At 37.5% G+C, this 26,644-nt stretch overlaps 2 protein-coding genes across 4 annotated transcripts in view; one reads left to right on the top strand and one right to left on the bottom strand.

The window, feature by feature from the left end:
- The first annotated feature begins 403 nt into the window (after positions 1-403).
- Positions 404-1,377, top strand: LOC131693414 (uncharacterized). The gene is made up of 3 exons (XM_058981199.1): positions 404-641; positions 702-828; positions 890-1,377. Exons 1-3 carry the CDS (start codon positions 544-546, stop codon positions 1,256-1,258), a joined length of 594 nt encoding a protein of 197 aa, XP_058837182.1. The 5' UTR covers positions 404-543; the 3' UTR covers positions 1,259-1,377.
- Positions 1,268-26,644, bottom strand: part of LOC131693412 (ATP-dependent 6-phosphofructokinase) — a 38,951-nt gene continuing 13,574 nt past the window's right edge. For 2 of the 3 annotated variants that reach the window (XM_058981197.1, XM_058981196.1), the window contains exons 4-7: positions 10,666-10,854; positions 9,540-10,602; positions 9,254-9,476; positions 1,268-2,614 (exon numbers count right to left, since the gene is read on the bottom strand). In XM_058981197.1, the coding sequence (XP_058837180.1) occupies positions 2,473-2,614; positions 9,254-9,476; positions 9,540-10,602; positions 10,666-10,854 (1,617 nt within the window). In that variant the 3' untranslated portion in view covers positions 1,268-2,472. Of the gene's footprint in view, positions 2,615-9,253; positions 9,477-9,539; positions 10,603-10,665; positions 10,855-11,688; positions 11,798-26,644 lie in introns of all 3 variants that reach the window. The other variant, XM_058981198.1, reaches the window with a different exon arrangement.

The raw sequence follows: 26,644 nt of genomic DNA, 5'->3' as shown, positions 1-26,644 counted from the left end.
TAGCATCTCTTTCTTAACCCTAAAAGACATGATTTTAATTTTGCTGGATGGATATGATACATACCTCTTATTGTATGTCATGAAATTCGGTATGTTGCTAAATGCCAACAGTATGCATTTAAGGGTTAAGTCATTTCCTGTATGGACAATTTCTGTGCATAATGTTACTAAAAGAAGGGATGTGTTGACTATTATGATAAAGCGAAATAAATGCATAAGATAAGGACACGTTGCAACCCACGCTGGACTGATATGCCTTTTGGAACAAAATCTACCCGTCGCATTGAAAAACGGACAAAGCAATGAGTCCAGTTATACTTAGCTATGTATTGGTCTTTGCGAACAGTTACTCGATGGATGTATTTATAGGTAGCTGATCGAGTACAGCACAGTGAAAAGCGATTATTCTTAGCCACTCTGGCTCAGTCTCCTTCAGTTGCTTGGTCTTGACGCCAGTTGAGTGTCCTTGATCTGTTTCTGGCTCCTCGCTAAGTGTGTTGTGCTGCAAATATTTCGGGTTATCTCTCCTGTGCGGTGAGCCGGATGGATCAGGACAGTGGGGAAGAGTGTGCCGCCAGCGTTGACGAACCGCCCAATATACCACGTGTGGACGTTGTGTATCTCACCTACAACTGCAAGAGGTTAGTCGATGACCTTGACAAGTCATTCACCTACTGTTAACGATTGTTTTGTGCTCGCAGAATCCGACCGACGATCGCACTGGACAACGTTTGTACAGTCAGTTTGTACGAACTGAAGAAGCACCGTTACATGAAAAGAAATCAAAAGACTGAGATGAGCGCTGAAGCATATCAGCACTGCAGATGGGTAAATGATCATGGTACTTCGTCACTATTGTTTGTTCGGTAACTTTACATTCTGTCCACAGTACAACACAGTATTATCCAATCTGTTGAAGGAGAAAGGCGGACCAGTGTTGCTGAAGGTTTTCCACTGGTACATCGAATCATCCAACGTGGATGCTTTCAAGGTGGAAAATACGCTGTACGAGGCGGTTTCTCTGATCATTGCTGCCCACGTGGAACACTGGTACTGTGCAAAGAGGGGCCATAGTGTGTACGGTAGTCGGTTGCGGCTGGGGAGCGAAAAGTTGGGCGCGGATTCTACGGAACGAAATAAAGCCAGGATAGCCGATTGTCTGGTCGCACCGGACACAAGCCTGATGGCTAAGGTAGTCGATAAAAAGCTAAATCGTCGCACCAGGCAGCTTTCGCTCTGTACGATCAACGAAGAGTAACTAAACTGGTTGTGATTCATAATCAATATTTTATTCAACATTCTGTACCTTCAGACATTGTAACACTTTTTTATATTAATGTTGCATAAATAATTTATGTATCTGATTTTAAACGTTAATGTTTCGTTTTCAACTCAACATATGTGGCTGCGTTTGTTTTTCAAACAAGATAAAATATCGTTCTATGTAAACTCACTTGGTGATCATCGTAAGAGAAATAAAATAATACTTGTTTACAAAGTAACTCAAACGTATAAAGCAACGAAAAAATAAATAGTTTTTTTTTTTCTCTGTGTGTTTTGCAATAAGTTAACGCACGATTTTTGGGATGAGAGTTTGGTTCTAAAAACATGTCATGCAATGAATTTTGGTTTTTTTTTCGGACGGGTCTTGGCCGAAGTAGGACAAACGACAATTTTCGATTATTATGAGAAATAGGAAAAGATTGATTCATTTTTGTCCGGAAGGTGTATTCCGGGAAGAAAGCTCTACAATATTGGACTGGCACTGAATCAGGAGTGTAACAAAACAAAACTAATTCTAGGTGTGCTTTTCAGCGTGTATGTGTTTGTATTTTTTCATAGTGAGTATTAAAATTAGTCACCGATTGTGAGTTGTGACTAATAGTTTGATTTTGCTAAGAAGTAACGACAACGAGTCACAAATCTTTTACACTGATAACAGATTTTTGTTCACTTTTGTTTTGCTCCTACCTGAGGTATATCTCTTTGGGTTGGTGATAATTCGCCTATATGTATATGTATTTTATTTTGTATTTGATAGGATGAGACAGTCTAGAATATCGATTAAACTGTTTAGTACAAAGAAATCGTTTCGCCTGATCAGAATAATGTTTCTTGGTTGTTTTTTGCTTGTGAACTAAAAAATGCAAAATATCTTTGAACAAATTTCGCGGTCGCTTTTCTTGGTATGCACTGACAACTGCAACTAATCTTGTCGCAGTACCTGAATAAAAACTACAAAACGATACCGATTTTTGTCGTTGCTGAAACGACTAAAACAAATACAAAGAAACACTATCTGTTCAGCTGTGGGTGGTAGAGAATTAATTAGTTTTGTCCTAGAATTAGTTATACGCTACTCGTTTCACCACTCACAGTCGCCCATAATCGTGTTCTGGCGATTTCTGCACAGGAGTACTATGCGATTATGGGCGGTGGTCGCTTCCACATCGGTACGCCGCCGAACGCCGTTTAGGCGCACGGAGAATCGGTGGACATCTCTTCGTCAACGGTGATGTACAGACCCTCCTCTTCGTAGGTGGAATCGTGCTTGGCCAGGATTCTCAGCAGGGGACGAAGTTTCAGCCACCATTGATGCTTGGGGATGCGTTGTCTGTTGGGGTTGAAATAAAAGGGAATTATTGTTGTTTAACGCAAGACATGAAGATAAAAAGCGACCGGCAGAAGCGTTTCAATTGTATGAGGGTCATGATGACCATGATATGGTGATGAATAGAACGCGAAACGCCAACTTTCTAAAGTAGGCATTGTGCCTACAAGCAGAAATAGTTTTTACCTAATTCGTCCTTAAAGAGTGAAAAATAAGGCGATGTACTACACTGCCGCTAGAAGCATAATTGTCCCATGTGTATAGGGATTCCCATAGCACATGGGACAGTTATGCTTCTAGCGGCAGTACAGCTGTGCTATGTATCTTCTTCATCGTGTAACATAAATCGATAATTGTTATTCTAGTTGATATTAGTGATTTGATAAGATTTAATGTAAAGATGTCTCCCAATCATTTCAAACCACTTTGTTAATTTATTTAAATGGTTAGTAGTTGGCTAGCGATTGAAAATGATCATCAAATTTCTGTGCACTAGAGATGTCACAAAAATTTGCTGGATTCTCGAGAATGACAAATACCACCCAAAACAATCCCACCAGCTCAAATCGAATGTCAACTAAAAACTAGCTGCATATTCGACACGATCGGACCATATTGAGAGATGAGAGACTTGCTTTCTCAACCATAAGAATAATATTTCGAAACAATCAAATGCACCCATTATTTTATGTTGTGATGTATATACGATGTTACTGGCCTTGGCGTTTGGTCGACGTAAAATCCGGAAATCGCTGCACTTGCGGACGTCAATCTGTAACAGGCGAAGCTAGGGACATCTACTGCGGCGGTCTCTGTTACGAGAAGATGGACGAGGAGCTTGTATCGCACGCGGAGCCTTAATTGCTAATTGGAAGCCAGCCAATGACGTCGTTGTAGAAGAGGACGAGCTTGTTTCGCTTGGTGACGTTGATGATTCCGAACTAGATGACATCCGAGTTTGTAGTTCCAGTCGGAGTTCTAGCGAAGATGTTGTCTGTAGTGGACTTAGATTACGTGTCGCTAAGGATTTGTTTAAGTTGCACTCACTTAGCAAAATTTCCAACCGCAAAATACGCTGCTTGCTTGTTCGGCACATCTTTATTCCGCGACTCTGGAGCTGATTTATGCGCGCCCGGATCATTTTTCTGTTATTCACCCAGACGTTATACATTACCCGCCCAATCGTTTCCACCACCGTACCCTGGTTTCCAAGTCCACTTTTAGTTGGCGTACACGGCGTCCTTCGGCTTGAACGACCTGAATTGAAGATCAGTGTTCGTCTCCGTCGCCAATGCTTGGTTGCGTTGTGCACGTAGTAATTCTAACGATGTTCTGAGCCGGCGACTATACATCAGCTCCGCGGGTGCATTTGGATTCGGATTGTTTCGACAGGGGGGCATTTGGCATTAATTCATTTGGCATTAAACCATTTGGCATAAGGTCATTTGGCGTAATGGACGTTTAGCATAATGGACATTTGGCATAATTATGAGAAGTCATTTTGCATAACGGTCATTTGGCATAATTATTTTTTTTAACTTCTGGAAAACGGTCATTTGGCCTAATGGACATTTGACTTAAAGGACATCTCGTTTAACTAACAATTGGTACAATTTTGCTAAGCGATCTTACTGAATGTCATTTGGCATAACATACGAATGTGTAGTTTATTGGCGAAGGAGCTATAAGGTTAAAGCTTCACTAAGCAATAATAATGCGTCAGTTCTGTCACTAAGTTAGTGTCGAATTCTGATGAGAGGAACTCGAAACTAATTTTATAATAATAATGTGTTGTTTTCATTGTCTGATATTAATTATATTTCGAGTGAACACATTTTATAACCGATTTTGCTTTCTTTTAAATATGAGCAGTTCTTTGAGTTTCATTTTTGAAATTTTTGTGTTTGTTCACTTTCGTAATTATGACATAGCGCATTAGAACTGTGATTCACCAGACTATGTTTTGTTTTGGTTGTCATACAGCGTTTCAATAATTAAAATAATGCTTATTACCCTTCTTTATCTCATGAGCTGTTCTTTCGACTTACATACAGTTCGATCCAGACGATAGTTAACTTTATCTTTTCTGAATATCGTAAAGTTTTACAAACGATGATTTGTTAAATGAATTTAACTACATATATAGAATCATCGGTTGTTACACTCTTCTAGCACTTGGGCGAAGCCAGTGTAATGCGGCATAACCGAGATCGAGGCGAGGTGTTCACCGACCCTCCGTCGGAAGCGGCAGCCCCTCGCAAACAAACTTGTGATCCACTCGTTTGCCCCGTCTACTCAAACATAGTGGCTGTGAACTATTTTAAGTTCACAGGACAAGACGCGACTCTAAGCGATGTGGCGTAGATACATAAGGCGTAAATATTATTTATTAATTTGTAAGGAACAATACACAATTAATTTTAGACCTTCAACAGTAGCACGGCTCAAAATTATGAAGTATGACCTTATTTCTTGCACAGTCTAAAATTATGTATGTTCCTCTGTACACAAATTCCCGACTATGTACGGGGAACGTGCCATTTGAGCTAATATATTCTGATTCCTGATTATCAAAATTATGCCAAATGCCTTTACGCAAAATTAGAAATTATTCCAAATGACTGTTATGCCAAATGACCCTCACTTTACGCAAAATTAGAAATTATGCCATATGACCGTTATGCCAAATGACCGTTATCCTGGAGATAGAATAAATTATGCCAAATATCCGTTATGCAAATTGATCTTCAGTATGATCAATTCTCAAAATTATGCCAAATGACCACTATGCCAAATGTTCGTTATGCTAAATTACCTTATGTTAAATGACCCAGGCCCATGACACTCATTTATCGTTCCAGAGTATCTCACAACCGATGATTTGCCATTCATTGGGACGGTGATTTTAATTGGATTTTTAAGCGCATTAATTACTCAAATCTCGACAAACATATCATTACGGCTTAAAAGCCAACTGTCAAAGTTCTCTTCGGAAGGAAATTCCGGACAAACCGTTACTGGATAAACACAGTTCATAGCAGTTGATGGAAGAGAAAACTTCTTTAATTGGTGAGTAACGGTTTGTCTGGAATTTCCATTCAAAGAAAATTTTGACAGTTGGCTTTTAAGCCGTAATCATGTGTGTGCCGAGAAATAATTTTAAATGTAAATTAGCACTACACTTCCGTTTGTTATCCTTTTTACCTTTGGTCGCTGTGGTCATTCCATTGTTTTTGCACCCAAACTTGTGACTAGGCATAACTAAAATTATTTGATTATTACCTCTTTACCTTCTTTACATCATGAGCTGCTCTTTCTAATTATATAATGAAAAAAATACTATCCAACCAGCTCAATTACGGCACCCTTTGACCCAGCCGATAATTACCAGCTTTATCATTACTGGGTTTCGACACATTCAAAAAATTACGATTTTTTTTATTTCGTTTATTTGACACGGCTCATAGCGGTAGCTTAACGGAGCCGTGGATCTTTTGTGTTTACAATATGTAAAAAATAAAAATAAAAACAAACATTATTGTTTGTCCGTTGGATCTCGTGCGCGCAACTTTTTATTGCGAGCGGAGACCTTCTTTCGCGGCTCGCCTACTGCGTCATGGAGACCGTTTAATTCTCTCCTGTCCTCCACATCAAGGTCATCATCGTTAAAAGTGCCTTGGTGCTCGCGACCAGATGTTCTTTCCTGCTTCTTGCACTTACGGGTGACCAATGTAAATCCGTCGTCATTCTTATTATCTTCATCGCCGATGTTACTTACTGTTGTTTCAGGGGTGCTGGATGCTACTTTGGCAGTTGTCAATGTGGACTGAACAACTGCCACAAATTTGGCACCGTTGGTGGTTCAGGTATTGGTATTGAAAATTCTTTTTTGGGTTGGTTTGCCGTGGATGCGTTGGCAATCGGTAGAGATGCATTCTCTTCTGTATCTTCCGCGCAAGGTTGTCCGTGGTGCGCTGTCTGATTACAATACTTGCACGTAGGAGTTTGCCCCTCATGGGTGCATAACGTAGTTTGATTAATAGTAGCTTCGTGGGTTTTGAGTTTTATAGTCAAGTGGGAGGGGATAGGTCTTTCGATCCGCATCCTCACCACAAGAACACCGTTAGGTGTACCCGGGAAGAAATTTCTCCACGTATCACGAGTAACGGATTCTACTTCTCCGTATTGCGACATGTATTTTGCGATTAGATCAGGAGGGGTACGTGGTGATAGGTCATGTAATTTTACATCTACATAGTCTTTTTCTATATTCACGGGAATCTTAATTCCAACTTTATCACTTTCAGCCACGTGCTTCAAGTTGTTCTGCAAAACGAAACGTTCTGCTTGTGCTAACGTGTTGAATGATATGAGCACTACATTGCGAAGATGATGATATTGTAGATACATAACCTCCTTGAGCTTTAGCTGCATCTTCACCTTCAGCAGGAATTCAACTTTACGAAAACTCAATCTTATTGAACAGAATTTAAAGTCAACGACCGCTGTGTTGGGTCGGAGCAAAGATTTTTCGTCAACTTTACCCATGATGGCAAGAATAAATTATAAGTTTCCTTTGTTCTCGAGACAATGCACACTAGATCGAGAGGTTGCTAGTTGTTGTTCACTTGGTTCGATTGTACGTTCGACTTGGGCAGTAGTAGAAAGTGGAGTATGAAAAATGACGATATATTAATATATTAACACCTACTGCACTACACTGCTCTAGTGTTTGCGGCGTAGCAAGTACAATGCGGCTTTGTCACATAACTGAAACCAAGGATCCGAAGAGGCGCAAAGCCGCTGCGGATATGCTGGGCGAGGTGGTTGCCAAGTAGCCATTAAATTCGGCGACCCTTGGCAAGCAAACCTGTGATTCCCTCGCTTGTTCGGATTACTCAAGCATAGTGGATAGGAATTAGTTTCATTCCTAAACTAAAAAGTTTTGCAAAAAAGCGAAAATGATTCGACGCAAAGCGTGCGAATCCGTCAGATGAGATTACAGGTAATTCGCACTCGCCAGCGCAGGTAAACCTGTGATCCACTCGTTTGTCCATTATGCTCAAACATATGGGCGTTTTGCCAACCGTATACAACTGCATATGTCAACAATTACTCCCGGCACCAAAATACGCACAGGACAACCAAAGAACCAAAGAAACACCCTGATAACTAATAACTTTATCAATAAATATACACATGCCAAACGAATGCTTTGCTAAATTTGTGTTTTCCTGAACACGAAAATAGTTATACCAGAAGACCCAGTAGCAGTAGCACAGACCAAAATTATACCAAATGACCTTATCTCGCGTTTGAAATTATGTTTTCCCGATGATAAAAAGATAAAATTATGTCAAATGACCTTCATGTGATTTCTTCTCATAATTACGACAAATGATCTTTATGACAAATGACCTTCACTTTACGCACAATTAGAAATTATGCCAAACGACCGTTATGCCAAATGACCGTCAATGTAATCACTTCTAAAAATTATGCCAAATGACTATTATGCCAAATAGCCGTTACGCCAGCTATCCATTATGCTAAAGGACCTTATGACAAATGATTTTATGCCAAATGAATTTAAACTTGAATGAAATTTAAAGTCAGTTAAATAAAAAAATGAATTTGTGCCAAATGGGCGGCATGCACAAGAACGGTGCTGTGCACTGACTCATAATGTGTCAGCATTAAATTCATTGAGCTAGTGCTTGCGCTGGTTTCCGATGAGCTAGAGTTAGCAAGTAGCACGAGCACCGATGAGCGAGATCCCTCGCTAGCACGGTGATAGCTAGCACACTGCACGGAGCTATAGCTCAGCTATAGCAAAACAGAATAAAGAAACAACGCGTTAGTGTGAGTAATGATGCTTGCATCGTTTTTTCAGCAACCTGTCGCACATTCACCAATGCATAGTTCTTGCTTTGTCCTATTCTTTCGTTCCATAGCTTACACTACTGCACCGTTATAGCTCATCGGACAAGCTTACCGTGCCAGCTCATTGAGTTAACTCGTGCTAGCACACTGAGCTTGCTCGTGCCAGCTTACCGAGCTGGCTCAGGGTGCTAGCTTATCGTGCTAACTCGTTGTGCTAGCTCTTCGAATCCTGCAGCTCGAGCACTAAGGTTACCTAGCACGAGCGGTGTCAGAGCTTATTGCTTTTGGTTCGTTCAAAGCGGCCGCTCAGCTCGTGTTAGGCTCTCGTGCTGTGCTTCATGCATCCCTGCAAATGGCTTTATGTCAAATGACCAAGACTCGTCACCAAAGAATTTTCTCAAGAAAATGCCCAATTTCCAGGCCGAATAAAAGTCATTTGGTCACATAGTTTAAGGAGGATAGCCAAAAGAGTGCTTCGGCGAAAAAAAAATCGAAATTAACAACTGGATGTGTGAAGTAATTCCTCTAAAATGCAACAATTAGAATAAATTTCATGTCATTTTGTGTTACATCATTCTTCGATAAAACCTGTAATTTTTCATCAGTGACATATTATGATAATTTCAAATTTGGGATTAAACTGTTTAACATTTGCAACTGAAAAACTGTTACCATATATTCCCTTTCAAATTCAAAGAACAAGTACATAAATTGCGTAAGAAAAAAACCGCAGCTTCCTCATGACAAATCAATACTTACTCGAAGTTGGTATCGGCGATCAGCTCCTTCAATGGGCTGAATTTGTACTGGCGTCGGATCAAGCCCAACAGACAGGCGGTTTCCGGAGTTTTGGCATTGATGCTACCATCTGGCATCGTGTTCGTCTTTAGCTGTTCGACCAACCACTCCACACATTTAGCAGCCATTTTGGTACCCATATTACGATCGAATGGAGTCGGAGATCCACCCTGTTGCATGTGTCCTGTCATTGACAACATATATTTCTAATTAAATTAATGTAAACATTATTTATGACTCTACCTACCCAGCACATTCATTCTGGTGGAGAACAATCCCTTTCCTTCCTCCGAACACAAACGGAAGATGAACTCGGTGTTGTAATTTTCCGAGGCTTTTTCGTTTCGCAGAATCAGACCACGCTGAACGCCATCGCTCATCTTCGACGCCATGTGATACACATCCTGCTGCAGATCTTTAATAGAGAATTTTTCCTCGTAGATATAGGCGGCATCGGCACCACCGGACAGCCCAGCTAGCGTTGCCAAATAACCGCAGTAACCGCCCATGGTTTCAATAACAAACACACGACGCTTGGTGCCCTGAGCGGACTGTCGAATGCGATCGCAAATTTCCGTAATCTCGTTCAGACCAGTGTCGGCTCCTAGCGAGAACTCCGTACCGGGAACGTTGTTCGATATGGTCGATGGAATAACTACAACCGGGATACAGAATTCTTTGAAATTTTCTCGCTGATCCGCTAGCTGACCCGCCGCGTGATACCCCTCGAATCCACCGATAATCAACAGTGCTTGAATATTGTGCTCCTTGAAACGAGCGGCAATTTCTTTGAATTTGCCTTCGGGCAGAGTACGCTTGGTTCCCAAAAAGGCACCACCTTGTCCAACCCATCCGGTCACATCAGACCACTCCATTTTCTTGATGTTGCCGCTGACTAAGCCCTCGATACCGTCGTGAATACCCATCACGGTGTCACCACGGTAAATGCAATTTCTAACGAAAGACCGCACAGCAGCATTCATTCCACAGGCCGGAGCACCAATATGCATAACAGCCATCGTGTAGCCTCCAACGCCACGGCCCTGCTCGTCAAAGGCACTCTTCGGTGGCTTCAGACGAGTCAACATCTTGTAGGTTTCCAAGTTTCTAGAAAATGAAAGACCCCTTAGCTGCACAGCTAGCTCCCAGTTCTTGTCGGCCATTGCCTCCATAACGGCTTTCGTACGCTGGACACACTCCATCAGCGGCACTCGAACAGCCTGATTACCGTCCAGGGACACGACACACGGTTCCGTGTTGTCATCGGCCTCCATCAGTGCCATCACGGCTTCGGCTCCCATGCGGCAGCCCTGGTGGAAGAAAGATTTGAATTGAATTTGAATGAAAGAAATAACGACGTGCTAAATACTTACCAGCACACGATCAAACGAACTTGGATTGCCTCCACGCTGTACATGACCGAGCACGGTGATTCGGGTGTCCTGCTGCAATTTATCAACCACCACCTGCTTCACCTTTTCGGCCGTGATCGGTTGACCTTCGCGGTCGATCGCTCCCTCCGACACGATGATAATATTCAACCTTTGACCGGCCGAGCGTTCCTGCGCATTCGTTGGGTCGAGAGGTTTTCGGTAAACGGAAAATAAGTAGGAAATATATTAGGATATACTCTTATTCATGCATATGTATCAGGGTTTTGTTAGTATAAAGCCCTTTGCAGAAATGTTCGGTAAGCATCATGGAACAATTAGTAGTAGGAATGAATAAATCAAATCAGAAAAGTGTTCAGCTAAACAAAAATTTTACAGGAAGCGTTTGGTGGTAATAAGACCGAATGAAGTGATTTTTTACAGATGATTTAACACTCAATCTATTTGCTGATGACAGTTTTCGAACGATATATCAAATTAATATTTTAGGTTCCAGATGGTTAAGCTCTGAGACAACGGATGAAGAATTTTACTTAAAGTTCTAAAATAAAAATCGGCATACGACATGCAAGCTGTGTAACGTATTCAGTTTTTGGTACTATTTCCAGTAAAGCCACTACTTCTAAGAATTAGAATATAACGCAACCATGGAATGTGTTGATTGCATATGATTTGTGTGTTTAAATGAGTAGCGAGTATAAATAATCCGTAGTTCCTCTTCGACACTTACGTATTTTATGAGTACATTTTTAGAAGTCAGTGTTGTGTAAATATTTCTAGGGTTATATTCCGCGTAAATCCTAAACCGGATAGCATACACATTTGACCTTCTGTGTATTTACTTATTTACTAAACCACCAACTTATAACAACCACCAATTTTTAGTATCCCGTTTACTTGCTTAACATTTAGTACCGAGAGATCAACGAAACAAACTAAACTAAAATTATCAGTATGAATGGAAAGCTTTACCCGCTCCGCCGATGAGTATGTAACTTTGCGTACCTGTAGAATCTTTTTACACAACTTATCGGGCCAATTGTTCGGGGCTGGATCTTCCGGTATGAAGACATAGTCCGCTTCACTAGATATCGAGGCCATTAAGGCTAAGTAACTACAAAGTAACAAATGGATGTGATTGGTGAATGATACATATGTAGGTGCAAAAAAAAACAGTCTTTTCACGTACGATTTCGTTATTTACGATTTAGGGTATCCTTTCCGGTAAGGATTGCACATTCAACAAGATACTAGTACACTCAATACACGGGATTCGTTATTTTATGGGATGGTTCGAAACAAAAATCTAAATGGTTAGGAATAGTCATTATCAAGGAATAGTGATAATGTTATCACAAATGCACATATCTGTGCCGCAATTTACAGAAATCTGCTTGGTCTGTTATTATGGAATAATACTTATGGCTTATTTCGTATATTTTTTAGCGGTTAATATTTGTTCGAAGTCTTACAACACAATATTACGTTACATTATCATTCAATTTTTCATATTTTTTTAAATTTTGTCGTGCATCCGGATTCATATAATCCAGCATTCCACGACTTTTGCGATCTCTGAAGTCCTAGATTCATAAAAATATATATTTATGGAATATTGAACTTATTTCTTCGATTATAGGTATATCTCGATAATTCGTATCCTTATTAGTATATTTTTATAGGTGTAGTAGAGATGGGCGTGTAAATCACGAATCGATCAAAATAATTGACTTTTGAAAAAGGGTCATGAGCCACGATTCTTTTCCAATCCTCCGGAAGTCGCGCAAATGGATCACTGAACGAGCAGCTGCTGGTGCGCTAAGACGATTTCGCTAGATTTTCAGAGCAGCGTGCACTCAGTGTACTAGCGCGGAAGGTTAAACAGTGAAACATTTAATCTTTCTAAGTTTAATCTCAAAAATTGGCGGAGTTAAGGATTCTTCAGTAAAGAACTCGTTACGATTCAAAACAATGAAACCATAAGTAAGTCTATCTTCCACAAGAACCTTAAAAAACCAGAGAAATTCGTGAAACTTTTTCAGCGCGTTTCTAAAAATTGTGTTTTTTGGGATTAAATTTTTCATGTAAGTTATTTAAAATTTTTGTTTCATGCGGTCAATTTTTTTTTTCGTTATCTTTTCTGCCAATTCGTGGGGTATTCCATATACCACGTGAACAATTTGGGGGAGGGTAGGGGGTGCGAAAAAGTCCACGCTTGTCCATGGATAGGGGGTTGAGCTATAGAAATAGTCCAGGTGGGCCCATACTTATATTTTTGCCTTTCTCAATAGAAAGGTATTACAATTGCTCTGAAAACCGACTTTTTAACAGAGCATTCGATTCAGTTCGTCGAGTTCGGCAAATGTCTGTGCGTGTGTATGTATGTATGGGTGTGTGTATGTGCGTCTGTGTGTGTGTATGTGACCAAAAATGTCACTCATTTTTCTCAGAGATGGCTGAACCGATTTTGACAAACTTAGTCTTAAATGAAACGTTCCCATAGGCTGCTATTGAATTTCTAATGGATCCGACTTCCGGTTCCGGAATTACAGGGTGATGAGAACGAACACGCAGAAAATGTCGATTTTAATACATTCTGCAATGAATGTATAAAGGTGAAAATTTTTCCAAAATATGACCACAACTGCTTCGATTTGTAGTATTAGGTCACTAACATCCATTCAAAGTCTCTTTGGCCACATTGGCCACCATCATCGGTTCCGGAAGCCCCGGCGGAAGTATCTAATTTCAGAATAACAGTCACATCGGTTTCTCGGAGATGGCTAGACCGATTCAACTAAACTTGGTCTCATATAAAAGGTATTGCGTCCCCGTAAATGGCTATTTAATTTCATCCCGATCCGACTTCCGGTTCCGAAGTTACAGGTTGTGGCGTGCGATCACATAGCAAATTGTGATTCAAACCAATACTCCGATGAAAGCAAAAAAGGTAAAAATTTCGCTAAAATGTCTCTTAAACAACTTAAATTTGCTGTTCTAGGTCACCGACGGCCAACTAAACTTTCGTTGACTACATTGACCACCAGAGACGGTTCCGGGAGTGCCCGGGAAAAGCGGCCATCTTTCAAAATTGACGAACTCACATCAGTTTCCCGGAAATGCTTGGGCCGATTTTCACAAACTTAGTCCCAAATAATAGCTATAATATCCTCACAGATGTCTATGTAATTTCGTACGGATCGCTTATATGGGTCCGGAAATATAGACTAAACCGTCCGGTCACATATGAAATTCCCATATAAGCCGGAACTCAAAATTTTTTTTCAAGGGGGGACCCCATGAAATTTCAGAAATCGAATTCGTATTTTTGATGCTAAACATCTTTAAAATGCATGAAACGTCGAGATTTTATGTTATCTCGAAATATTTTTTTTATAAAAATCGACTTTTTGGGACTTATCCGATTTCGCTCCTTTTTTCAATTCAATATCACCGTGGCTGGTTTTTCTTTTGCAAAATTTTAGAACTCGAATAATGATTTTTTTCTTGAATATAGTTTTCAAGTCATGTATAATAAAATTGTAATGTATACATTTGAAAACTTTTAATAAATATAAGCAACTAAAAAATTCTCGTGTTTATGATTGAGAAAGGCACAATTGCACCGCTAGGTGGATTAAAACAGGTTTTTCTTAATGAGGTCGTAAAACAAATGTCCATCATTGGCATAAGCGTTTGATGTTTTACTTCGAATCATCCCAAAACTGTGCAACACTTAAAGAGTTCCTAACAGCATAGCATGTGCATGTCACAAACTCAGTGCAAATCAACACCGAGTAAAATGTTGTTCCCAGAAACACTTGATTCCGCTATATGGTTTTCAACAACTATTTTGGAATTTTAAATCATGCCGTTTATTTTACATGAGCTAATAGAATTTTACATGAGCTAATTTTGTGTTATTATGATTAATGCAAAAAAGTGTCTTTTAGGCATACAATTTTTAATGCTTATGATTTTCACAAATGTCTAAGAAAACCTACAATGTTTGAACTATGTTTTTATTCGATTCTGCCGGTTACAGCCAGTATCAAAAAAGCAAAACACAGCACGAATACATGAAATTAGAAACCCTCTTAATGATACTACTTGACAAAAACTTCGAGAAAGTCCACGTGGACATTATGGGGAGGGAGTAGGGGTACATGAATTGTCCACGCTTATCTACGTAGGGGGAGAAGGGGGTCAAAAATGAAGGTTTTTTGTTCCCACTGGTATATGTCCCTAAGCATCTTCAAATTACCACGTTTGTCCGTGTGATCGCATTTTGAATTTTGAAGTTCCAAATTCGCTGTAATTTATTCTTACACTCAAAAAAATGTAAACGCTATGCCTATTGATTTTACACAAAGATTTCTGCAATTAGCGGAGGCAGATAGACACTATTTGCTGGCACATAAGTCTAGTATGTGTATTTACAAGACATATTAATCTTACATTCACATTTCATAACTATAAGGTACATAAAACCCGATCCTATAACGATACGCACATATAACTTATGTGTGCGCATACATAGTTTATACAGTTGACACATAGAAGGTATGAGTATTCGTGATAACATTAGCATATCTTCTTCATATGTATTTTAAGTGGTTTGAAGCAAATAGAATTAACGTTTGTTTTTTTTCGGTGTAGATATTTTATTTATCGATGTAAGCTAAAAAAATCGATTTTTTTTCGATCTCGTGAAGTAGACGCAGGTTAGCAAGTGCGCCATGAAAATCTTTCAAGTATAGTGAGATTTCAGCGTAAAAAGCACTTTTTGCGAATTTGTTTTAGAAATTTGAGAGAAGCGAATTGATCAAAACTTTTGTACATTATAATGTATCATTTCAATAACATTCTATGATTTTTCCATACAAACATTTCGACAAGCGACTCGGTGACGAAGCTTTTTGTAGAACGTCTATGGAAAAAACACGATTTGCGGCGTTAACAGCCATTCAAAAACTACTTATTCTATTCTATTCTAACCCTTACACAGCCAGTATTGAAAAGCATCTTGGAAAACACTGCTGTTAAACTGTAGTGTTTTTCTTGTCAATATTAATATTTGAAGCATATTTTCGTATGTCGCAAATATTAAAACGACCAGGCCTACTGTGCAGAGTTGGGTTTGAAGATGTTTCAAAATTAGACGGTAATTAAATTATTCATTTAATGAATAATTCAATTAACGACCTATTTTGATTCATAACGGAGGAAGAAACGAGGACAACCGTACCAACCGTTTTATTTTAAAGGGATTGTAATAAATCGTTGGGAGTGACTAGGCTAAAAAGGTTAATGTCACTCCTTTGATCCTTTGGGATGGGATGGCCATTCAAAAACTACTTATGTAAAAAAAATCTAACCCCTACGTTGAGTTTTCGAGATAATTTTTCAATTATCGTGCTCGTGTTTTTTCAGAGACGTTCTACAAAAAGCTTCGTCACCGAGTAGCTTGTTGAAATTTTTGCACGGAAAAATTACAGAATTTTATTGAAATGATTTTGTACATTATAATGTACAAAAGATTTGATCAAACTCAAGTTTCCAAAAAAAATCGCGAAACTCAGATCAGTCCTATTTAGCGAACTCCAATGAATTTCAAGTTTTTTTTTTCAACATCTAGTATCTTCATAAACTCCAGGCAAGATTTTTGCGAACTTTAAGTACAAACTTCAGAGGATGTAATTCAATAAGCTCGGAAAGGAAAATCTTTCAAATTCTGCATCTCATTAGATATGTTTGAATCTAATGACATGCAGACCCTTACATACCACCAACAAACTCACTGAGCGAACAGATTGTTCGAGGTGGTAACCCTACATCGTGTCTGTATTGAAGAAATCGTTTAACATTTAAGCGCAGCAATTCCCTGTTTTGTCTCTACCGGTAGTGATCGTAAAACTTCCAAAGAAGACGTTTGTAGATGGCAGATTAAAAGGCAATTTGTAACGCTCAGAATAATTAGCGATAGAAACATACTTAGGTTCAGCACAAGGTCATCAATACGAAGCCACACTGAATAAGAAAAAAAATCTTATCTACAGCTGTAATAACCAGGATCCTCCTAAATTAAATTGATTTGAAGCTTTGTTGGCCACGGGTCATCTGACGAAGCTCAGTTCACTGCTGAAGAACGTCATCAACGAGCCGATTACTGATGTACCTCTTCTATCTGAAAATGCGAGACAACGCTAGGGGTTATTAAAATTTAGCATCGTAAATTGACTAAATGTTACCATCCTACTGTGCTAGGCACAGGGTAATCAACGTTTGTAATTAATTGTTTCATGCCACTTTTTCTATAGAAGCAGAGTTCTAAGCTATTGTCCCTAAAAACTACAGTTTTTATAAACTCCCGGTTTATGCACCCCCGTTTTTATGCACCCCCGATTTTATGAACTTTTTGTACCCGATTTTGTGAACCTCCCGTTAGTTCATTATTTTATGCTAGCAATTCAGGCCTACAATCTTACAATTGTGTTCAATTAAGGTAATGAGTCTTGTATTGTTAGGTAGCAGCCAAAATGTAAAGCGGTTTACCCAATTTTGGTCCTATTTAAGGTAATTGAAAACTAGAATCACATTTTGCTTGAATTCTCAAAAAAATCAATGCTGTGTGTTTTCATGATAAAATAACAGACTTTCGCATATTCTTCGTGAAAACATAACAATTGGAAGAGACACCGTAGGTAGTAAATATTGTATATTTAGCAATATTATATCTTAAATATGTCGTAGTTCATTACAAACTGCAAACAAAATTTAAACCAAAGACTATTTTTTGCGGACTATCTGTAAACACCGGTCCCGAGGGTACAATTTAGCGCATATTTGTCTCAGAGACTGTGATGTCTGTTCTCTAGTTTATTTACTCCTATAAAACGATCTCCTGCCAGCGCACTTGAGTCATCACTAAACAAACTTCGAATTGAATCAATAGCTGATTCTTGTTCCTGTTTTCTATAGTTATCTCCTATGTCATCCAAGCGGATTGATCTATTCACTTGTAATTAGGAACAAACCAGCCAGTCCGAACCAACGAGAATGGGTCATGCCAGTCGAAAGCCTCTGACCTAGGCTCAAACCGCCCATCTCCATAATAAATACGTGTGCCGGTTCCAAATTCTTTGATATCCGTTACGGAATATTGTTTGATGGTGAAAACCCTTAAAACATAACAAGCCTGTTTTTCCCACTATTGAAATTCTACGCATAACTGTCCCACAAATAAAATAATCAAAAATGTAAATATTAAGTGTGTCAGTTAAGAGATGGGTAGGATATTAAAAACTGCAATAGTGAGATCGATCCTGTACAACTATTCATCTCTGTCGTGGCTTCCAAAAATTTAAAACATGGCGAACTCATCCATTTTCGATTTTAGTAAAACTTAAAGTCGCTTAACAAGAAAGCTCTCAGTGCAAACTTCAAAATGAATAGAAAACATAATTTGTGTGGATGGTAGATGGACCAATATGCTCAGAATTATGCGATTTCTGTCAGATTTTCCCACTGAGCATTTTTCGTAAAATCTTCCGTAAATTAAATTTTTCTAATGAAAAACTGGTTTAATCACACTAGAAACGTTGATTATGAACGTAATTTTAGACTGTAAAGCTTCATTTGATCCACCGTTTCTCTCCAGATCATTAATTTAATTTTCATCATCCATCGCGTTTTTCTTAGTATCAGCTTTAGAACATAGGCGTAGAATGGCAGTAAACTACCAACCCTCTGTGTCTAATTTATCAAGGAATAATTTCTGCATCTCATTTTTAAGGAGATCAACTGTTAAACTTCGTTGACAGAATGCATTGTCATTCATAATGAGTCTAATTTCAGATCAATCCTTTGCTTGGAAGTTGGATTAGACAACTGTCGAGCGGTTCGGTTGAATACGATTTTTTGCACTGATACGGCATTAGGTTTAATTTTTCTGCAAACTAACAACTTGAGACAATTCTCAAATTGCTTCTAATTATGTAGGATGGAAAAAGGAAGTTAAAAAAAAATCCCGATTTTATCAACTTCCCCGTTTTATCAACCAAAATTTTTCGGTTGGTTGATAAAAACGGGTCATTACTGTATTAGGATCAACACGATAAACTTTTTACTCAAATGGAAGGTAACAGTCACAGTTATTTGTCTTACTAGTTTTTGTGAGCCTAATTCGAATAAAGCACTATTTATTCCAGTTTTGAAACGTTGTTATTTATAAACAACTTGGACTTAAGATCCCTAGCTAATAATAATCATCTTTCTATCCATTCATTCTGAATGTAATGTTGAAAGCTAATATCAAGCTAATCAAATTAGAGCATACATCATTGGAAAGCTGAGAACTTTTGTCATACAAGATGCCTAAAGTTTGTTCTATTCATGACCTTGACTTGAAGAAATCTCCAATAAAAAATAGTTCTTGTATCATTGCAGTGCGGGAGATAGAATAAATAAAATGATTGTGAAGAGATCTTTGAATAGTAACGTCTTGTAGCTTTAGTGTCTTCTGCATGCTTAAAATATTCGTAAGAAATATATTTGATTTATTATTACTTTAATAGCGGTAAGCTTGAAATTAGTTGGTACCGCCACACGGTACTATCTTTGATTTTAGGCCTGAGTTTAGCTCGGCCTAAGACGTTAGTACCTGTCATTGCAGAAATGGCTGCATCCTGAAACCAAACGAAAACAGTGTAAAAGGCCACCATGTTCCTCTTGCATACATCTCAATAATTTGAATCAACTTTTTGACCTTCATTTGCATTATCATGGCCCATGTTGCACACAAACCATATGAGGGCAAGTAAGCAAGTTTTATCCCGTACGAAAAACAGGTGTAATCGAATTTTAAATGCAATTTTTTTTAATATTCTTTATCGTCCTATATCTAGAAGGTTCTACACGCTCATTTCAAAACGCCACATCGAAGAGTTATATTGCAGGTTAGTAGAAGTCGAATCATTTTGAAACAAACCGTCGAACGACATTTTATAATTGGATTCAGAGATGAAAGTTGTTTTCGATTGTTAGTTTACCTATGGCTATCAAAATGAGTGACGTTTAATTTGCTCACAATTTTTTAGTTATATTAACAAGAGTAAAAGAAAAGAATATATAATCACAATTTGTACCCTTTTCCAGTTATATCTTCTCACAAGAAACACAATAAGCAAGTGGAAGTTTATTTATATTTTTACTTCTTTGGAAGGAGCTCAAAACTAAGATTGAATAAAAAATTGTAAATGAAGCCATGCCATATATTGCCTATCCTATGAATTTTAAGACTCTAGCGCGTGAAATTTTTGACAGTTAGTTTTCCTCGCTCACTGATACTCATGCAGAATTTTGACAACAACATATGATGAAACTATGGCCCTTCCCTTAAGATCCCGTACGGCAATCAGCAACCAACAACCAAGCAATCCTTCCGGCAATTTGTTCTGAGAAAATCCGCTTTCACTTTTTTGGTGATCAACATTTTCTGCTTTGCTGATATCCATCCCGGTGCCAGCAGCCAGTTTAGCAGCAGCAAATTGCAACCACAAAACAAAACGAACTGTCAGATAGGGTACGAGAATACAGAAGGCATATGTATATGTGTAGTGAGGGGAATGCACTGTGCAAATATTTTCCACGCAGGAGTCTTGTTAGGTGCAAAATGCGCAATAGCCTAAGTAACACTTTTAAATATGACGGCAAACAAGCTGCTACAAATATTCTCATTTTGATCGTTATTTAAATGTTATCGGAGCTTGCTTATATTGTTTCATAATTTATACTTTTCTAGCCTATCTTGAACGATTTTCATTTCCGCTGAAATACAAATTTTGGTTTAATTCTTAATGATAGAACAGCAAAAACTTGAATACGGAAAAATCTCCTAAATCGTGTCGGAACTTAAGGGGGGGGGGGTGTAAAATATTATCGGCAGGTACTTTCGATACAAAGATTGTTTGTCTTTTCAGTCAGGCGTCACATCGAAAACTTGTTTTGCGATATACACTATAACTCAAAATCTACTGGACCAAACCTAAGACAAGACGTGACAATCGGTTTCTTGTTTTTCATTCGACATTCTTCTTTTCGCAGATTTCCACCCTGCCGAAATCTTCCGAACAGTGTTGCTATTTTTTTAAATGAAAATGGATTCTTGTTCATTTATTTTATGCCTGCAGTATTTTGTATCTTGAATTCATTATAATAATAAAGGGCACCGTTTTTCCGTGTCATGGGTGTTTAGTAAGGTTTGATGAAACCATTTTCTGACAAATTTTAGATTCATTTATTCATTTTTACTCTTTTTTACGATAATAATATTATTTGTCAAAAGTAATTACATTATTTTTCTATAAATATAGCAACACTGCCAAACATCATTTAGCTATCCCTGCAGTAACATTGCACACGGTGCAAAAAGTCAGAATCAACCAATCAGGAGTTGGAACATTCTGACGTAAAATTGGAACAAAAACGACCCCCTCTATTGTCATGTCTTAGGACCAAACGTTGAGATGATTGCACAGTTCACAGCATTTCACAAGTAATTAAGGGAGCTTTTATTTTTTGGTCGATTTTCGATTTTTTCGTAGCACATTAAAATCAAAGTCCGATTATTGCTAAAACAACGATTAACATGTTATTGTAAAATAATAATAATAAGCAGTTTGCAAACAGGTCTTGCAGCCTGGGCATTGATGTGAAGAAGAAAAACTGTGCAAAATTCAAAACGATTGGTCCATGAAATTTTGAGATATGATTTACACCGGATTTCGTCGAGATCCTAAAGATTCACTGTCTGCATCCAGGATCAGATTCATTTTGTAAATTTATAATGGTCAATTCATTATCAGACAGATCGCAGACAATAGGAAGTAACTAATTGTAATATGTATTAATTAAAATTACTGGACTTTTGGTATTTCATGCTTGATTGGGTAATCGTGCTGATAATTTGGATTACTTCATTTTCAGCAAAGTAGGTCTTCCATATGCACGGTTAGTAGAGAAGGTGGGTAGGATGGTATAATAAGCCCCACCAGGCTAAAATGTTAGATTTCTATTCCATGGACAACTGATACAAATATTTCAAAAGATGTAAGCTTTATTTTTATGACTTTTTCGACGTTTTTCCACTCAATTCCGCGTAAAATTAAAATATCGAAAAAATCCTACGTACGTCGCTATTGACATAAGGAATCAGAAAAACTTTAGTTTTTGGTACTAGGTGAAAAATCACGGCCGTGGACCCCTTTTAAAAAACGCGCATATGGTAAAAAAGTTTCAGAGCCGCCATCTTGTGATGAAATTGCTCGAAAAAATCATTTTGTTTGATTCAATACTTATGTTATAAATCCCATTCAAAAAGCTGTCAATTGACATTTTTATTGAGCAATAAAAAATTCTGGAAATAAGCCTATTTTTTCGTGCTCTACAGTGGTGATGATGATGCCCTTAAGCTAAATCGAGAATTTCAAAATCGTCTTAAAAACATAAATACATAGACTAATAAATGGCATAAACAGTGAATTTTAAATTAACTTCACTGTACAGTTTTTTAACATTGCCGTGTATTGCTGACCAGAACGCAGCAATGCAAATGGCAGCATCATGTTACCGGAAGAAGACAAAAATATGCAAAAATTTGTCATGCTTCTCTTGCATACATTTCGTTATTTTCAATCCTCTCTTCGGCTTTCTTCTGGATAAATATGGCTCTCTTTGCTCGCAATAAAGATGGCAATAAATAAGCCAGTTTATCAGGTAGGAAAGACAAGCACTGACGAACTACACTGATAAAATGAAGTACTAATTAATGCATAGAAAATACGCATTTTCAATAAAAGTGGAATAACCCATTAACTGGGTAAAGAGTCCGTACCCATAAATGAATACAGATCTTGTACGTCAACCTGGGTATGTTTGACCCTTTATTTTTCGTAGAACTGTTACAACAAAATGCGTAAAAAATATCCATTCATGAAAATGGCGAATTAAAAATACTGCCAATAACATTATTTCTAAATTAAAAAAAAAACATAAAATAACATTAATTTAACATTATTGTTTCCTTAACTACTTAACAAAATAAAACCGCCAACTGGATATATTTTTGATGGCTGGATCTTTTGGCTGCTCTAAAAACTCGAACTGGCGCATATTTGCAACATCCTCAGTAGTCTAAACAGCCGTTGTTTTATGAGCGTTGCCGAAATGTTCCGTTTACGCCACGGATTCAGATGCAGGCCGATAATTTGCAGGTTCCGCTACGAACCTTAGTTTGCAGGTTAACTCGCTTAAAATAATTTTTAATGATTTTTCACTCATTATTAAGATCAAAATGTCAATGGACATTACTTCATCGAGAAGTTGTGAAATGGATAAAGAGCACTCATTGTTAGTAGCAAAAAATACCCATTTTTTGACAGCTCGAATAATTTCCGAAAATGGGCAATTTGAATACAATAAGTAAAGTTTTTTTACCGTGTATATTTATCCGCGTTACACAGAAAACTTGCCTTTCCTAGCAGTAGGTAATCTTAAATCTGCGCATCCTACTTCCTCCAACAAAAGAGAGGGAGTCCAAATTTACCCAAAAATAATGAGAAATTCCCATTGTTTTGAGTAAAAAAAATCATTCCCTCTCCCTTGTTTTCCGGCCGTAAAATAAGGACAGCAAATTATAATTACCTACTGATAGGTAATAGATTGTTCAAAGAGAGTTTTGACAGTTGGCTTTTAACCCGTAATCATATGTTTGTCGAGAAATAACTATCATAGCACCAATTACAACCACCACCTCTAACTCTACGAGCGCCTATTCAAACTGAATAAAAACATGCATATGTATACCAATTTATTTTCTTTTGTGTATTTAATATTGTCACTACAAAGTGCTGTACATCATCGGCCCACTTTCAACTATCCAACACGTTAAAGTTCTAAGTTCAGAAACATATTGGCTACAAGTTGACAAAAATTGTACTCAAGCGCTATGGAACGAGACATTTGACGAAGAAAAGCTATATTACTGCAGGAAAATATCGGAAAGAAAAACACTTCACCATGTTGTCTAATTTACTCATTTTCTTTAACTTGAATTTGTTGTTTTTTAACATTGACGTGTAACGCAGATCAGAACGCAGCCATATAAATGACAGCATCGTTTGATTAAAGCTTACCAAATATTTAAGGCCGGTTTAAAAGTTAGTCCGGTTTAAAAACTGTTGGTACGGCTTTCTGCTTACGGCTATAATAAATGTACTAAGAAAATAAATATTTTACATTAAGTAGTGTAGTCCTACCACTAGTCTGTGGTCCTACATCTCCAGTTCGTGCAACCCCATAGGGCTGCCCCATGTAGTTTTTTATGAGATATTTCAAAGTTTGACACATCTCGTTAAGTTGTCAGAATGATGAATTCTCATTAACGTCAACAGATGAAAAGCCTAATAAAATTGGATCTAGAAACTAGGAGAAAAACACAATTTGTTCTGAAGTGCCATCTGACAACCAATAGCACATAATAAATGCCTACTGTGCATAATTTTTTTACGGCAATCGGTTAAGTCGTTTGGGAGTTCATACATACAAACATTGACTTTTATATATCTAGAAATAGAAATAATTTGTTCCCAAATAATTTTTTTACAAGCAAAACCAGATCCTAGTTGAAATAAAAGGCTAGAGATCTTGTAGGAATCTAGAAATATCTGGCTGTATTCAAGGGACAAGTAACTAGGAACATAATATATTTTTATTTAGAAATCAGTTTTGTTATTATTGAAATACGATGCACAGACGAAGTAATGCTAAATTCTCTTAGAAGATCCAGTATTGATTTTACTGAAGATGATCATAATTTTCTGAGGATTCTCATAATGAATGGGTTACTATGATGAATTATATGTGGGAATATATTATATCTAATTGTTCAGGAGCAAGAGCAACAAATGTACAAACAAATGTAATTACTAAATAACCGGTACCGGTCTATAAGGATATTAAAAACTATTGTCGATCTGGTTTAAACTGTATGGATAGACATTTTTCTATCGCATTTCTTTGAATTCAGCAAAGAACGTTGCTAAATTAAAAAATGCGATAGAAAAATGACTGCCCATAATAGTAAATGACTCAGAAAGTTGAAACCGAATTTAGTTGTTAATACACCCATTAGACTGAATTTTGAGCTTATTTTTTCAAATTTTGCAAATACTTGAAAACAGTTAATTAAAGCTATTGGAAAAAAGCTCATATTTGCGGTATATCGTATGTGTAGTTAACCCTCAAAAAGGCAAGCTAAAATTGTGACTTCAAGAAGCATCGCTTCTAAGATCCAACGAAATCGGAAGATTCTTTTTTGTCGTTTTATCAGTGAGAGAATCGAAAGCCCGAAAACGCTCGCTCATTTGTATTTCAAATTACAAGTTCATCGAAGCTAGAGAACTGTAACTAGCCAAGCCTCTGAGACCCCTTGCCTCTTTGAGGGTTAAATACCATTTGAACCGTAAGCATGTCTTTATATTAGGTAAAAACTGGGATAAAACAGAACCGGAAAAACCAGTTTTTAAAATTTATCTTGAAGTCGACTGTATCTATAACAGTTATTATCTAGCCGAAAAATGATTGATATTTTTAGTTGATATTCTAAAAGCGCTGATTCAACTGAACACTGATTAACGTGCACGATGGTACGTGAAAAGACTGTTTTTATTGAAAGTGTATTGTGTAAACAGGTTGGAGAAGATATGATTTAGGCTCATACTTTTACGTTGCTAATTTAAGGCACGTCTTTAAGTTGCGGCTTCATTTTTGAATAACAAATCCCGAGAAAATCAAAAAAAGGATCAAGGCCTATTTATGGGAACCTCCTATTGTTAACACTCTCTTTTGACCCCAATGTTCATTACTTTCCCAGTACATATCGAAAGACGATGGTATTAACTCGCATATTAAGAAAGTTTAGGAGCAACCGTGAAAGCGACCAAGATATTAACGGAAAGGAAAGTAAACAGAGACATAGGATCTTTTAAACAAGTATTTTAGATTTACTCACGCATAGTTGTTCGGATAGAACAAAGTGAAAATGAAAATTTCTTGTTTACTTTCTATTCCGTTTACCCTCTATTGAGGTATCTGTAAAAATTAGCTACTTATTAAATCCCGAGAAAACCGATGACTAAATCTTCATGAAAGATCATTACTGCTGTTCTACGCATGATTGTCCCATGTATATAGGGAATCCCATAGAACATGGGACGGACAAATATGCTTATAAGGACAGATTAGGATACTTCTAATAATGGTGTGAACACGCTGATTAATTATCATGAAAATTTAGCCAACGGTAGCAAAAAAACTGCTTTTTCGTTTACAAAATTGCTCAACTGTGTCTTGATAACTCGGTTGCTCAAACACTTGCACTCTTCACTTTTACATTATATGCTAGCTACAACCGTCATTTTCTTATACGTACTAGATTATTGGAAAGTGTTATAATGGCGTAGTAATTATCAGAGGAGAAAGTGAATAAAAAACTCTCATTGTCATTGAGGTCGAATGGAAAAGGTATCCGAAAATTCTCAAAATTGTTTATGAAAGTTTGTGTTTCTAAGGATGGATTTCTTCATAAAAACAAACGTTAAATCTTAGCACTAGAATCTTCTCATACGATTCTTCGCTTAGATGACCATAGCATGACTAATGCAACGATTCTACTTACTCAGAATTATAACAACAAGTGTCATTTAAATTTTTAAGTGGGTTGCTTCACTATTATTACATGAATAATTATATTATGTTAATTAGGATAGTGTCAATAGGATCGTTGCGCTATCCATTTACGCTATGTGCACTAAGCCGTCCCAAAGTTTTTTTTCTCGGAAAAATACAGTCGTTTAAAGAGTCAAAGACCAAGAAGTAAATGCACTCGTGTCGAAAATGCAGA

Source organism: Topomyia yanbarensis, chromosome 3 (genome assembly GCF_030247195.1).
Source record: "Topomyia yanbarensis strain Yona2022 chromosome 3, ASM3024719v1, whole genome shotgun sequence".
NCBI classification, from domain to species: Eukaryota; Metazoa; Arthropoda; class Insecta; order Diptera; family Culicidae; genus Topomyia; species Topomyia yanbarensis.
Note: the sequence above shows the minus strand (reverse complement) of the source record. Positions and strands in the feature narration are given on the sequence as shown.